Here is a 15612-nt window from a genome sequence, read left to right on the forward strand (position 1 = left end):
GATGGGCAGACCAGGGGAGACTCTGGTTGATGACTCCAACCTAACTAGGGAAGCCAACTTAGTAACCAGGCAATAAAACTTGAGTTCGTTCTGCCCCTCACTGCTCAGGACCTTAAATCATGGAGGAGTTTATAGGTCCTGTTTATGTAGAAACTCTCTTTATAAGCTATTCAGAGCAGGGGTGGGAGGGAGTAATAGGGAGAGAAAAATTCCCTTTGAATTTCTATTGCTTTCAGAGTCAGCAATTTAATGAGTCATGCATTCTAAATCCTTGCTTTGTCTACACGTTTTCATGTCAAAATACTAAAAAACACTTTGCTTGGAACATGGGCTATTTTTAGCTCAGGTACCAACAGTGCACATCCATTTCTCCCCATATTAGAAAAGCTTCCTTTGGGCTGGGTTGCAGCAACACCATGGTAGTGGGGTTGTTTACTAGCTGTGGTTTTCTGAAGCTACCTGGGTATCTCTCTATCCTTGGTGACTCTCTTCCAGTTGGTCTCCTGGGCCTACTGACCATTCATGAGTCAGCTCCAGACCTGGTCAAAAGAGTTCCAGGTCTCAGAGTCTGGACAAAACGGGAAGAGCATCCTTTCAAGCCTCCAGCCCAAGGAGTCAGCACCTTGGTGGGCCCGAGAGAAGCAGGGCTCCACTGCTATGGGCCCTTGCAAGACTCTTCAGAGTAGAAGAGAAGGAAGGTCCCCAGCTACAGGCCAACTCCAGATTCATCAAGAGAAAGCCTGGCCACACTTTGGCAAAGACATAGGAATAGACATTCTGGGGAATTCTGTAATCTTCCAGACTGACAGGCAGGAGAATGGGCTGGGAGGAGGCTAGAGGGTCCTACCTCTCCAGTCCCTGCCTCTGCATGACGTCTCTCTCCACAGGCCACTGCAGTGCCCCCAGCCAGCTTCAGCTACCCCACTGCTTTTGTCCCACCAGTGATAGTTCACTCCTCTGCGTCTCCTGGGGACCACCTTCTCTGAAAGGCTCCAACTTAGAGTATGAATAACAAGCACCTTACCTGCACCTCGTGAGTAGCTGACCAACTTCAAGAATGGAATACAAAACCAATATCTGAAGGAACTGGAGTGAGGAGCTGCCCCACTTCTCATTGTCTCTCCACCGGTTCCACCCACATATTTATAGCAGAAGCAACCATGTTCATACTCTCTGCCCTCATCCCCTGGACACTTGATTTGATCAGGAGTGGGCAGCTATGAGCCTGTTCCCCAGGGATTTTGGAACTAGGACCATACTAATTCCCAGTTGAGGCTGACTGCCAAATTGGCAGCAACTTGATAGCGATAATTTTTACTATATATTGACAGAGAAACCAGACAGACATAGACAGGCAGAAAGAAACAGCTTTCTCGGGTTTTTCACTTCCCTGAGGCTTTGGATTTTCTGACATACCTTCTCCCACCCTCCACCAGTGCCTGGGATCTTGTGTTACGATGTTAGATATTTCTCTTTTCGCTTAGGAGACTTCTACTGGACTTCTGTTACTAGGAACCAAATTGGTACCAGGAGATGGGAAAATGGTCTGGGGCAGGAAGATGGGACACGTGGAGGAGACTCCTCCTGACTTTATAATTTTGCCCACCCTGCCCATACCAGGCACAACCACCTGGACCCAGAGTGTTTCAGGACTGAGGCCCCTGATGCTCTGTAAACTAGTCCCAGTACTCAACACCTGTGTTTTATCTGAAGGAGGCTCCCAGCCAAGGAACCGGAGGACAGGGATGCAACCTTCTCTACTCTGTGAGACTTCACTGACGGAAAGTTACACAAAACATGTTCCAGGTGTGCTCTTTTCCCTTTCCGCTCTACATCCAAGCCCTGGTGCAGACTGTGGCCATGGAACTTCATTCCTTGGCCCCATCTCACCCCTCCTCCTTTTAGCTGTCTCTCTCTGTGCACTGCACAAAGAAATCGTTGAGAAATGTGTGTGTCTGCCTGCAAGGAGGGAGCAAGCAAAAGTGTCATGTCTGTTGGTGTGTGGGTATGACTGTGAATGTGTGATGAGAACAAGCCAGGAGCCGAGAGACCCTCAGCCCTGGGGTCCGAGAGGAGTTCATGCTCTCCCCCACGGAGAAGCTGATGGCTTGGGAGAAGCAGATTCATTCCTCTTGGGCTACTACTGCCCCCAGAAATGAGGGAAACTAAACTGCCTAACTCATGCTCATCACAGTTCTGGCCCCAAAACTCTAAATCCCAAAGTCACAGGAACAAATAGGGAAATATTTTTTAATGTGGGAGTATGTTGAGTAAAAAAGGGTTTCTGACTCCACTGGACTTCTTTTTCTGTTTGCTGCATGATATCTTCTCATCCACTAAGGTGGGCAACTCTCCTTATCCTCTGTAGCATCAGCCACATCTGTCATTTGCCACAGACCCCATAGGACATGCAGAACCATTTCTCTGCCCCAGTCCTTCCCTCCTTCCCTCCCAGGGCAAGTGCCCAGGATGCTATCACTTATTCCAGACTGAGAATAAACCAAACGGGGATTTCATCCTTGGACTGGACCATGCCTCCTGCTGGGGCTCCTCTCCAGGCTGGGGAGGCCCAGGTCAGGTCGTCCTCTGACCCCTGACCAGCTTTCCTGAGCAGAACCTCCCTCTGAGCCTGCCTTCAGTATATGTCATTTCAGCTTCACGTTGCCCTCTTCCAGACCTTCCCTCAGAGTCGATGAGAATGGCTCACCCTGCAGGTCAGCACACCCTTGGCCAAAGATCCTATCAGCTCCCACCTTGATTTCCCAAACAATGAGTTGTACTGGAGAAGGTTCTGGATAGAGTCTTACAGCATCCTGTGCTGGTCCCTGCTGTCCAGCCCCCAGCTCTGGAGAGAAATTGCTGCAGATCAGAAATATGTCCACTTCCTTTATTCCCCCAGAAGCCTAACCCTGAACTCACAGTCCCCACCATAAACACTCGTGGCCCCCACTAGGAGCTGGTGACAGAGAGGGCTGGGGATCCCATTCCAGACAGCCTTGGGGAGACCACAGCAGAATATACCTATTTAAAGGGCTCACCCAGACCAAATCCTCGATGTCAGCTTCACACAGATCAAAATTTCTTTCTATACAAAACCACCCAGAGTTGAAATTCCTCTTGAGTTTTTACAGCCATGAATGTCTCCAAGGAAAAGAAAGAGAGTAGGATCAAACCCACAGAAGCCTGTGACTTAGAACACATACAACCCCTCCCCCTGAGCTGACCTTCTCACCCATAATCGGGGGAGAGGCAGGGGAGTCCAATGGTTAGGAACAAGTTTTTGGATTCAGAGACATGGGTAGGAGTCCTGGGCTGACCTTTGCCTGTTTGATCTGGTCTACGTGACGTTGTTCACTGGTTGTTTTACTGTTCTCCCGTAAAAAAAAAAATGGGGTTAATAACACCCGTATGGGGTTATTGTGAGGAGTAATTGAAATTATCTATGCAGAGCTCCTGCTTCTGTGCCACCACAGAGTACACACACTATAAATGGCATCGGTTGCTTTTTTTTTTCGAACAACCCCCTCCAACCTAATCAGTCCCTAACAGAGTCAGCTTTCAAACCCATCCCCTTGCCACTGCATGCATCTCAGATAAAATCAATGGATAGCTGTCAGGCTCAAGACAGATCGTCAAATCTCTGGCCCAGCTGGGACGCGCATCCCCTTGGGGCCCCTCCCTGGTGTCCTGTCCCCAGACACTCGGCACAAAGGCTTCCAGCCCCCATGCCACCCCCTACCTGCGGGCTGAACACAATCAAGTCCTGAGCAAACATTCAAGAAAGCTCGTTTCTCCGGGGGTTTGGGGGAGAAGACTTGCCAAGTGGGGAAGTCGGGGGCCTGAGTCCTCAGCGGCTCCTCTCCCCCTCCGGGGGCTCCTCTGCCCCCCTTTTCCTCATTCTCAGGCTTCCCCTCTCCAGGTTGCTCAGGCAGCCGCATCGGGGGTCCAGGGCGATGTTCTCAGAGAGATTTGTGAGTACACCAAGGGAACGTCAGCAGAGACGCTGAGATTCTGCAAGGAGTTGACAGAAACTTACTGCCTGTACAGTCTAGTGGTAATCTACTCAAAGTCAGTTGCCTCAATAACTCACACCCTCCCTTCCGCATTTAAACAGGACAACCGTAGAAACACAGTCCTGGCACAAGAAATATAACTGCGGTTGTGACAGATGTTTAGTTATTGATAAGGCCTCGATGTCACCAGAGGGTATTACACAACAAGCCAATAATGTGCCTTTGGAACCGACCATCATATTTACAGGTTCTTTTCCACTCCCGCTCCTGCGGGCTTTGCTGTGGTGTAAGCTATGCGGAGGGAGCTAGAACAGCCAATGTGATTGCAGCCTGCAAGAAAGCCCAGCGCCTTGCCAGCAGAATTTGCTTCCTTGCCGTTGACACCAACAGAGCCACAGAAACAAAGTGTATGTGGCGGCGGGGGCGGGGGGGGGCAGAGAAGTTAGCACAGCCGTCTAGTGGAGAGGACTCTTGCCGAAGCTCTTAAGCTTGTGACGTCACTTGCCATCCCAGGGCAACGTCACCCTAACTTCCTTAGACAAAGCAAAGAGCATCCCGGACTACGCGGCCCTTTACCAGCTCCAGTCCAGACTTGCTTCCCACGTGTATGGAGCCTCTGGGTGGGCTTGAAGTCGCCGAGTGGTGACTTCCTCTCTCTCCCCACCCCTGACATCGGGTCAACCTCTACAGTCCTTTACAACTCTGCTTAGGTTAAGGCACCTGGCTGGCTTAAGGCACCCCTCATCTGTGCCTACATCTGCTGTCATCCATGGCCTCTATCTCTCTCCCCTCCCAACACTGCACTGAGAAAAGCTCCAGGCAAGGAATCGTTCAGATGCATTTGTGTCACCTGGGCCCAGGCAGGGATGACCTGAGAATAAGCAGTGATCAATAAAACACTTATTGAACTAACATTTACTTGATATTGGTTTCTCTTTGGTTTCACATTGAAGTTTAAAAAATAATAATAATAAAACAAAGAATCTCCAGAGATGTGAAGTATAGAGAGGTTAACTGGGAGAATCCTGGTGATGGACTGAACGAGCCCTGGACACTGTGGATCGAGCCCTTGCCTGAGAAAGCTGGCCCGTGGGAAGGTCTGCACATGGCAGTGGGCAGTAGCCTCTCCCAGCAACATCCATCCCCATCTTCCATCCCTCACAGCTCGGCCCCTGCACCTCGCATCCTGGGAAGAGGCTCCCTTGCAGCCTCCTGATTCTGACCAGAGGTACATTTCCATAACTGGGAAGTGTCCTCCTGGAGAAGCCAGCCCATAGGAGATGAGGCTCAGAAAATGGTCTTAGGAAGCATGAAGCCGTGGAGAGGTGTGTGCAAATGTGATCATGGTTGTAAATCTGTACATGTGGTAGGCCTTGAGTGTCAGCCCCACCCCAGGTCAGATGGGACAGGCTCAGCCCTATGCCTAACGTGTGTCAGTTAGTAGAATGAATGAACGAGAGACACACAAACTGTCTGTGTGCTTTATGCCTTCCACCTTGAGCAGAAATCCCGATCATCTAGATCAGGGCTGGGCCAGATGGTGTCTGGGTGCTCCTGATTCTATGAGGTTTGAGGCACAGAGTTGGGTCCTCCCCGAAAAGAGGGCTTCTATCTCCTGTGATTGGGCTGGAACCTCCCAAAGACTGGAACCACAGGGATACCCTATAGAGAGAAAGCTTCCCAAAGCCAGAAGCCTTGTCTCACCAAACGGGAGTGTAACACATTCACGCACTAGCACTTGTCTGCAGACTCACCTCCCCCAGCGCTACTTGTCTTCAGGCGCAAACACACTCGCACACACACACACACACGCACACACACCAGCACTGTCACATACACTCTCCACACCGGTCTTCAAACACTCACAGCCTGTGTGTGATCTCAACCCCAAATTCAGCCCCTAACCTCGGACACACACACAAGAAGGACTCACCCCACAGCCACACAGCTGCACATACCACCCCCGTCAACATGAGCACCCATACGCACCCTCACACACACACACAACTCACATGTTCACACACACTACAGCGCCCGCTTACCCACACGTGCTGCACACACACCTATACTCTTTGAGTCTCTAGTTATCATGTTAAGTTGAAAAGGAAAAACAAGCTTCCTGTGTCATTATCCTAGAAATGCAAAAGAAAAGTGACATTTTATTTTCAGATATGCTTTTAGTTGCCATGACAGTCCCAGCACCGCGAAAGCTGTGATTGGTGGCAAATGCAGATTTCTAAAGAGAGTAATTAGCTCCCTATATACACGAACTTCCAAATACACTGAGTGCCCTCCCTTGTCAGTTCCCTCCAGGCAGAGTGGACACCAGGGCAGGAGCAGCCCGCAGTGCTAGTCTGGCTGCCAAGACGGCAGGTGATAGGACCTGCCAGGAGCTCTCAGCAAGGATGTGCAAGACGATGGTCACAGTGGCTTCAGAACCCAATCCCCTTAATTACTTGGAACTTGCTCTTAGCTCAACAGGAGCATGGCACTGGGGGTGGCAGCTTCCCATAAGGAACAATTGTTCCTGCCGTTCAGCTGGCCTCTGGTGCCCTTCACTGTGGCATTCGTGATGTGCCAGAGAAACGCAAAGCCAGGGGCTGGTCCCTCAGCCAAAACGGGCGTGGGCTCCTCCACCCAGAAGCCGTCTCACCAGAACGCTCCTCTCCAGGTCACGACTGGCCTGACACACGATGGCAGAAGCCAAGCTGCCTTCCACAAGCTGGGACTGACCGCCCATGGCCAACTAATGAGCCACCCTACGTTGGCATCTGGATAGAAGATGGACCTGCGTCTCCCCATTTTGCTAGGAGCTTCTCAAAGACTGAGCCATGGCACATGCGCCTCCCAAGTCGCCAATGGCCTACAGTAAATACCTACAGGAACTACTCTTTGTCCCCGAATTAACTGGTTACCTCATGTCCTGATGAGATTCCTAAGGGCAATTAATTTCCAGAATTTCTCCTCTGAGTCTGTCTGACAGTTGTCTTTATTGTCATCATCTGAAAGATTGGCCAGGAGCTGGTTTTTGAGCCCAAGTCTTGAAGATAGAGCTTTGGACTAATTCCTGGACCCATATGTGTGTTCTCTTCAGCTTTTCCTTTCAGCAAATGACCCACCCACTTCCTTTAGCACCTAAAATGTTCCCTGAGCACCAGCCAACCAGTGTGAGTCACTCTGGGCTACCCAAAATGTGATGCTACCTTGGTTCTGCCCTCAAGGTGCTCCACTGGCCCTGTCACTTTTACCAACCCATAATATGCAGGGATTGGGGTAGTGACGGACGCGGTTAAGAACGTGGCTAATTGAATCACACCATGCAGTGCAAAGTGGTTCTGCCACTTACAGGCTCTGTGATCTAAACTCTCTGTGCTTCAGTTCCCTCACCTGCAAAATGGGCCTGATAATAATAGCACCTACTTTGTACGTGTAATATAAAGTGTTTGGCCCAAAGTAAGTACCACATGCACTAGCTATCGTTATTCATAAATTTATTTATTTAATTTATTTATTTTTGGCTGCATTGAGTCTTTGTTGCTACGCACGGGCTTTCTCTAGTTGCGGTGAGGGGAGGCTACTCTTTGTTGCGGTGCATGGGCTTCTCATTGTGGTACCTTCTCTTGTTGCGGAGCACGGGCTCTAGGCACGTGGGCTTTAGTAGTTGTGGCACCCGGGCTCAGTAGTTGTGGTTCGCGGGCTCTAGAGTGCAGGCTCAGTAGTTGTGGTTCACGGGCTTAGTTGCTCCGCGGCATGTGGGATCTTCCCAGACCAGAGATCGAACCTGTGCCCCTTGCATTGCCAGGCGGATTCTTAACCACTGCACCACCAGGGAAGCCCCTAGCTATCGTTATTCATTCCTGCCTTTTGCACCTAACAGGCAATGGCTGAGCACTCACTCTGCTCAGATGGTGCTGGGATGACCCCAGAGTGAAACGCGGGGAGGGGCAGAAGTGAATCCACCATAGATACAGCCCCACAGAGCTCAGAATGAAGCTGCAGACACAGACACAAATACACAGACCAAAGGAGGCTGCTCCTGCTCTTTCAGTTTGAAGAGTCAGTTTGTCACACCATTGTAGAGCGATTATATTCCAATAAAAATAAATAAATAAATAAATAAAATAAAATAAAATAAAATAAAATAAAATAAAATAAAATAAAATAAAATAAAATAAAAAAGGAGTCCATTTGTCCCTGAGGGTATTTTGGGAGGCGGAGGTTTTGATACTCCTCTTCAGTGTCACCAAATATGTTCTTAAATGGATCCCACGACTGCCTCTGAGGAAGGGGGGCATATGGATACAGTCTGGGAGAACTGGTCAACCTCAGCATTCCAGCACCTGCGGCTCTGACCATCCAGTTGGGTGCATGGGTCACAGGCAAACTCAGTCCTTCACAGATTTCAGTCCCTTTTGGCGTATCTAAAATTACAGTCACTGTGGGAGCAGGGGATGGATGAAAATCTAATGTTTATGAACAGAGTGTATGAGCCTGCATTGTTTATTGGCATGAATAATTCATAAATACGGGGTAGATGGTTCTATTTAGTTTCTGGAAAACCTAAGAAACAGTGCTTCCCAAGCTGATACTCTAAGACCTAGTTCAAACGTTCACCAGGAAACGCCCTGTCCACTCTGATCACACTGGGCATCAGGTTAGAGGCTCCTGTGTCTTGTATCCCCTGAAACATTTGACGGCTCTTGACAGCCACGTTATAATTATAATTGTATCCTCTGTAATGCTTGACAAGGGTTTTGCATGTGAGTTTTTTCTCTCAAAACCCTCCACACATGTCATCAGATTTGATCCACAAATAAAATTTATTTTTGTTACCACTGAATATAATCCTGTTTTTTTGTTCATCACTTTTTAAAAACTCGTTATTGGGGTTTTTTTTTAGTATCTTTCAAGTATATAATACATTATTATTACCTAATGCTGATTATTATTACCTAATTATTATTACCTAATGCTAATACATTATTATTACCTAATGCTGTACATTAGGTCTCCAGAAGTTATTTACCTTATAACTGAAAGTTTATACCCTGTGGTCAACATCTTCCCTTTGCCCCCACCCCTCAGCCCCCACTAACTACCATTCTACTCTGTTACCACGAGTTCAACTTTTTTTTTTTAGATTCCATATGTAAATGAGGTCATGCAGTATTTGTTATTCTGGATCTGTCTTATTTCACTTAGCATAATGTCTTCCACGTTCATCCATGTTGTTGCAAATAACAGTATTTCCTTCTTTTATATGGTCAATTGATATTCCATTGTATGTATACACCACATTTTCTTTATCTACTCATCTGCTGATGCACACAGGTTGTTTCCATATCTTGGTTACTGTGTATAATGCTGCAATGAACACGAGAGTGAAGCTATCTCTTTAAGGTAACGATTTATTTCCTTTGGCTATATACCCAGAAGTGAGATTGCTGGATCTTATAGTAGTTCTATTTTAATTTTTTGAGAAACCTCCATACTGTTTTCCACAGTTGTACCAATTTACGTTCTCACCAACAGTGCCCAAGGGTTTCCGTTAATATAATTCTGTTTGAAGGTACCTTCTGGACAAAGTGTTGAGTGGAGTCGGTCATGCCACGTGGGATTTAGCGAGGAACTTGCTGAAAGCAAGAAGCCAGAGGCATAGTGTAGTGAGGTCCAGCCAGCCCCCAAGCTAAGTCCTGCCTTCACTGTAACACGTGAGCACTGGAGCTCCTTCTATAGAGGAGACGTGCTCAGAGTGATGAACAAAAAGGTCTGACCACTGTGCTGGTGTTTACTGACTCTGAGACACTGTCATCCTGGGAGGTAATTGCTCACCAGCCTCTTAAGCATTTTAATACTAAGGAGTATTCAAAACACAAATAAAAGATTAAAAATAACCTGTTGGTCTAGCACATAGGAAATGTTCACTGAGTTCTTGAAAAATGCAAAGGCACATGTTAACTGCTCCCTTCAATGTGACATAAAAATGAAATGTCATTTTCTCCCTGTTTTGTCCAAAACCAGCTTGATATCATGAAAATAAAATGTATACCCAGGTAAAGCCAAGATTCTAAGCCCAAGTCGGAAAACTAGAACTAGTCCCTCAAAAGCACCTGCAACACAATTCTGTGAGTGCTACATCTCAGGAGCCCTAATGTCACTTCACGTACTGGCTTAGACTCACACGAGCAAAACATCCTAAACCCTAGTTCCTCAAAATGAAAACCAAGAACTGTAAATAGATCAGAGCAATTAAAGTTGAAAACCACAATAAAATAGGAAACAATGGATATTTCCTTAACATAAACACACACATCCACATCAGTTCAAAAGGCAGCATCCATGGGACTTCCTTGGTGATGCAGTGGTTAAGAATCCACCTGCCAATGCAGGGGACACGGGTTCGAGCCCTGGTCCAGGAAGATGCCACATGCCGCGGAACAACTAAGCCCGTGTGCCACAACTACTGAGCCTGTGCTCTAGAGCCCGCGAGCCACAACTACTGAGCCCGCGTGCCACAACTACTGAAGCCCGCGCGCATAGAGCCCGTGCTCCGCAACAAGAGAAGCCACTGCAATGAGAAGCCCGTGCACCGCAAGGAAGAGTAGCCCCTGCTCGCTGCAACTAGAGAAAGCCTGCGTGCAGCAACGAAGACCCAACGCAGCCAAAAATAAATACATTTTTTACAAAAAGGCAGCATCCAGTCTCTTACTTATGAAGAAACACCAGAGACTTAATTGTTAAAATCAGGAAAAAGTCACTGTCACCATGACCATTCACTGCACTGTTCACTGCCTTCTCTACTAGAAACTCTGTATTGTAGGCATTAACCAACATGATTAGACAAACAATTATAGACATAAGATTGCAAAGCAAGAAACAAAACAAAATGAACCTCTCCCTGAAGATATGACCATCTATCTGGAAAACCCAAAAGAATTCATGAAAAATCTATTACAGATAACGTACTGGCACCAGAATAGACACATAGATCAAAGGAACAGAATAGAGAGCCCAGAAATGAACCCACATTTATATGGGCAATTAATCTACAAAAAGGAGGCAAGAATATATACAACCGGGAAAAGAAGGCCTCTTCAAAAACTGGTGCTGGGAACACTGGGCATCTACATGCAAATGAATCAAATTGGACTACTCTTTCACACCAGGCACAAAAATAAATTCAAAATGGATTAAAGACTTAAATTTATGACCTGAAACCATGAAACTTCTAGAAGAAAACATAGGCAGTAATCCCATTAACATTGGTCTTACTAATTTTTTTTTTTTGGATATGTCTCTTCAGGCAGGGAAACAAAAGCAAAAATAAACAAATGGGACCACTTCAAATTAAAAAGCTTTTGCAGGGGAATTCCCTGGTGGTCCAGTGGTTAGGACTCCACGCTTTCACTGCCAAGGGCCCGGATTCAAGCCCTGGTTGGGGAACTAAGACCCCACAAGCCACGCAGAAAAGAAACATAAATATAAAATTTTAAAGTGAAATAGGGACTTCCCTGGTGGTCCAGTGGCTTAGACTTTGTGCTCCCAATGCAGGGGGCCCGGGTTCGATCCCTGGTCAGGGAACTAGATCCCACATGCCGCAACTAAGAGTTCGCATGCCACAATGAAAGATCCCACAAGCCGCAAAGAAGATCCCGCGTGCTGCAACTAAGGCCCGGCGCAACTAAATAAATAAATATTTAAAAAATAGTAATAATAAATAAAGTGAAATTAAAACCCTGAAATCTAATTTGAATAAGAATATTAGTATGAATTCAGGATTAAGTTTTCTCTTTCAAGATAATGTGTGTCCCAGTTTTGCCTCTGTGAAGGCTCCAAAGTAATAAAACTCAGTAGCAATAGCATCACTAGCATTCAAACTGTGATCTCTAAATACCATTTCTAGCTGTAAGTAATCAGCTCCAAGGGAGGAAATGTAAAAGTCAGCCTGGGACTTCTTATCAGGCCTGAATGCAAGTAAGCTCCCAGTGATGTCAAGTGACAGAGGAACAAATTTGAAGAAATGTCCAACGGCCAGATATGGGGAAATTCGTTAATCTGAAAATTGATATGAATGTTAACTGCTAAGGCAACAACTAATTATTATTTTTAAAAATGACAAATGAAACAATCGAGCAATTACTCTGCCTTTTCTATACAGACTGCATTATCAGGTAACCAAACATTTGATGAGACAAAGTTCTTCTTTGGCGAGGAATCATGACTAACAAATTAAGATGGAATGATAGAACGAGAGCATACCATTCTACCACCTCAGATGAAATAACAGCTCTAGGTAATGATCATCAATGGCTACTAAAACCATTAGGTGCAAGGTTGATAGCGAACTTGATGACGGATGAATCAGGCTGACAGAACCACAACCTTAATCAGCATCGACAAAGTGGGACAACCAGACACAAAGTGCCTTCTGATGTGAGGCAAGAGGAAGCACGTGGCATGCCTTAAAAGAGTTCTTTATATAAAGACTAGAATCTGAATCTAATCAAACCCTCAGTTATAAATATAAGGTCACAAGAGCATAGAGAAATATGTTAAACAACACGTGAGAAGGGAGCAAGCCAAAACCAGAATGTGGGAAATGTACAGGGAAATGACACCATTTCTAACAACAAATGAATGGTATAGAAAGAAAAGGAGGGCAACTACTATGGAATAAAAAAACCGTGAGAGAACTATCAACCAACTGTGATGTGCGGACCCTATGAATAAACTACATAATTGAGGCAACAGGGAATATAGAACACGGAGATGATACTGAAGAATTATTGTTAATTCTGTTGGGAGTGGCAGTAGTATTTTAGTCGTAGTAAATAAAAGGCGTCTTTATCTGTTAGAGATACATAATGAAGTATTTACATGTGAAATTACATGTTAGAAGAAGAAAAGTAAAACAAGATTGAAAGAACATCAGCAATTACTGAAGTGTGTGTTTGGATACATTAGTTTCATTACACGTGTCTCTCTTACTTTTGTGTATATTTGAAAATTTCCATAGTAAGAAGTTTTTTAAACGGTTGGAAACAGAGCTTGGTGAATCTGGATCTTGGCACGGTATCTTGTGTCTTAAGGGCAACGAAACATACTCTGGACACATAAGGGCAGTTTGGCATTCAAGTGGGGCTGACACTTAACAGCATTTGCTAACATGAGCAGTTATGGAGATGGGGAAGCCAGGTTAGAAACCAGGGCACAAGACAAGGGTCTCTTCATAGCTTTCCTGGGCTGAGTAAAATGGCATCAGAGGGTTTCTGCCATCCTTGCTATGATCACTGCTAGGCCTGTCCCTACAGGTACTCTCAGAGCTCGGCATCGGTAGACACCTAGTAAATGTTTGTTGAATGAATGTCAGATGTTATCAAGTCAACCATCTATAGGCTGTGCTGTGATGCATTTTAAACAATCCACCCCTGCTCACAGTTATCCCTCTCACACTAACCTATGACGATGGCTCTAATTTGCACAATCATAGACGCTCCTTCGGTCGCTGGCGTTGTCATAGCGATTGTTCTCAAATGTGGGATCTCTACACAGTGAAGGGTCCTAACTGGTTATAAGGTAAATGGCCAGTAAGTTGTTACTAATAATGGTAAAACACTTAAGAGAAGTATGTTGTTAGTCTTACTTCCTAGTACGAGGATATTAACATAACCAGAGAGTCTCGCGTGGAACGGCACAAAACAGGGGGGACATCTACTCCCTCTTCAAAGGCCCTGGGAGGCTCTCACTCCTACGCAAGGTCCAAGCGCAACAGGCAGAATGTCCCCTTCTCCCAGGCCAGCAGACCCGGTGGAACTTGGTGTTCAGCAATTCCACCAGCCCCAGCCCTTCGGGCCGAGTCACTCGGCTGGGACCCCATGCTGCCCCCCACCTTAATCTCACCCAGGCCCTTGATGACTGGGCACCGCATCCATCCTCTGACACAAGGACATGGGACCTGAAGGGTCTCGGAGTCAGATGGAGCCCTGCTTGCCGTGTGGGCACAGACCCAGGCTCAGGTTTCCCTTTAGGCAGGCCCCCTTTGTCCTGACCCCCTCATCATCAACACCAACTGACACCATCTATCATCAGTTCCAAGACTGATTATTTCATGGTTTAAAAGCTCTGAAATCAAGGTGCCTTTTACAATCACTGGCATCTTAAACTGGACAAAACATCTAGTAACAGTTACACAAGTTGAGTGCTTGCTCAAGTATGCCAGGCATACTTCGAGGAGCTTTTCATGAATTTATTCATTTAGCCTGCATGATAACCCGATGAGGCAGGTGCTAAGATTAATACTGTCCCCATTTCAGAGATGAAGAAACTGAGGTCCAGAGGTGGTGAGTGGCAGAAGGGCAAGCTGGGCTCCCAAACACCACTCCTCACCTGAGCTCCCACTCCCAGCCCTCGGGGGGCCCAGAGCATCCTGGCAGGGTCCTTCTGACCACCAGCAGCTTCTCTCTTTTTCTTTTTTTCTGGCCGTACCTCGTGTGGCTTGCGGGATCTTAGTTCCCCAACCAGGGACTGGACACGGGGCCCTGCAGTGAAAGCACCAAGTCCTAACCACTGGACCAGCAGGGAATTCCCAGCTTCTCTCTTTACCTAGTGTTCTGTACAAATGTTGTCACTTCCTACACGTGCCGTCGGCAAACACAGCACACACCGCCTCTCAAGCATGCCAAGAACTTCGGGGGTGCTACCTTTGCGTTCGGGCGCTCAGCCTTCTGTCATGAACTCTGGTGTGGGCCCTGGTCCCCTGTCTCCTCCACCCTGTTCCCCTCACTAGGATGAGGCCCTGCCCCCAGGCTCCCAGCTGGAATCGGGCTGCAGGGAAGCTTCATTGTCCTCGGATAGTGAAAGGTACTCAGGTGAGTCCCAGATATGGGCTCAGAGTGCTTCCTGCCTCCTGGACCCCACCTGGCACAGCTGGGCCCCAGCTGTCATCTGCAGCGTAGCTGAGTCTGCCACGCCCTTTGGCTCCAGTGCCCCTCCCCCAGGGCCAGACACTGGATGAGGCGACCCCCAGCCCCTGTCCCCCCACCCTGCCCCACTGAACCTGCTTCAGTAAAATCAGACTGGAACATCAAACATACCCCACATTCCAAATGAAACCCCAGGCCTTGGTCCAAGTCCTTTGTCCCCAACCCCAAGACGGGTTTCCAGAGCCAGTCAACCATAGGAGCGAGGAATCCCCAGCGCCCCCAGCTCTCCCTGGAGGATACCTCTCCCCACCCCGCAAAAAGAAGCTTCCAGATCATGGAGGCTACAGCCCAGGCCTGGCTTTCCCTGTAGGACCACAGTCATCCACCCACCTCCTGGCCACAGCTGGCCCTGCTGCTGCCGGCTTCCTAAGAATGTTCCCTGCAGGCCATGCAGGCTGCACGTGGACCCCAGCTAGAGCAGAGCAGTCTCACCTTCAGACATGGGGGCCACCTCATGCATGGGCAGGTGTCAGTATCTGCTTTTTCACTGCTGGGCATCCCGGCAGAGGTTACAGAGGCGGATTCCTCTAAACACACATACACGCCCGTGCGCGCGCGCGCGCACACACACACACACACACACACACACACACACACACACGCTCCCCCTTCCTTCT

The 15612-nt window shown here is 47.4% G+C and overlaps 1 protein-coding gene across 2 annotated transcripts in view; it reads right to left on the minus strand.

The window, feature by feature from the left end:
- The window catches only part of CALN1 (calneuron 1), a 504452-nt gene that overhangs the window by 434368 nt on the left and 54472 nt on the right, over positions 1 to 15612 (minus strand). The window contains exon 1 of one of the 2 annotated variants that reach the window (XM_019921827.3): positions 3816 to 4294. The exons of the other annotated variant lie outside the window; for it this stretch is intronic. Within the exon in view, the coding sequence (XP_019777386.1) occupies positions 3816 to 3938 (123 nt within the window). The 5' untranslated portion in view covers positions 3939 to 4294. Of the gene's footprint in view, positions 1 to 3815; positions 4295 to 15612 lie in introns of those variants that run through there. 2 annotated transcript variants of the gene reach the window in all.

The sequence above is a fragment of the Tursiops truncatus genome, chromosome 15 (genome assembly GCF_011762595.2).
Source record: "Tursiops truncatus isolate mTurTru1 chromosome 15, mTurTru1.mat.Y, whole genome shotgun sequence".
In the NCBI taxonomy this organism is placed as follows: domain Eukaryota; kingdom Metazoa; phylum Chordata; class Mammalia; order Artiodactyla; family Delphinidae; genus Tursiops; species Tursiops truncatus.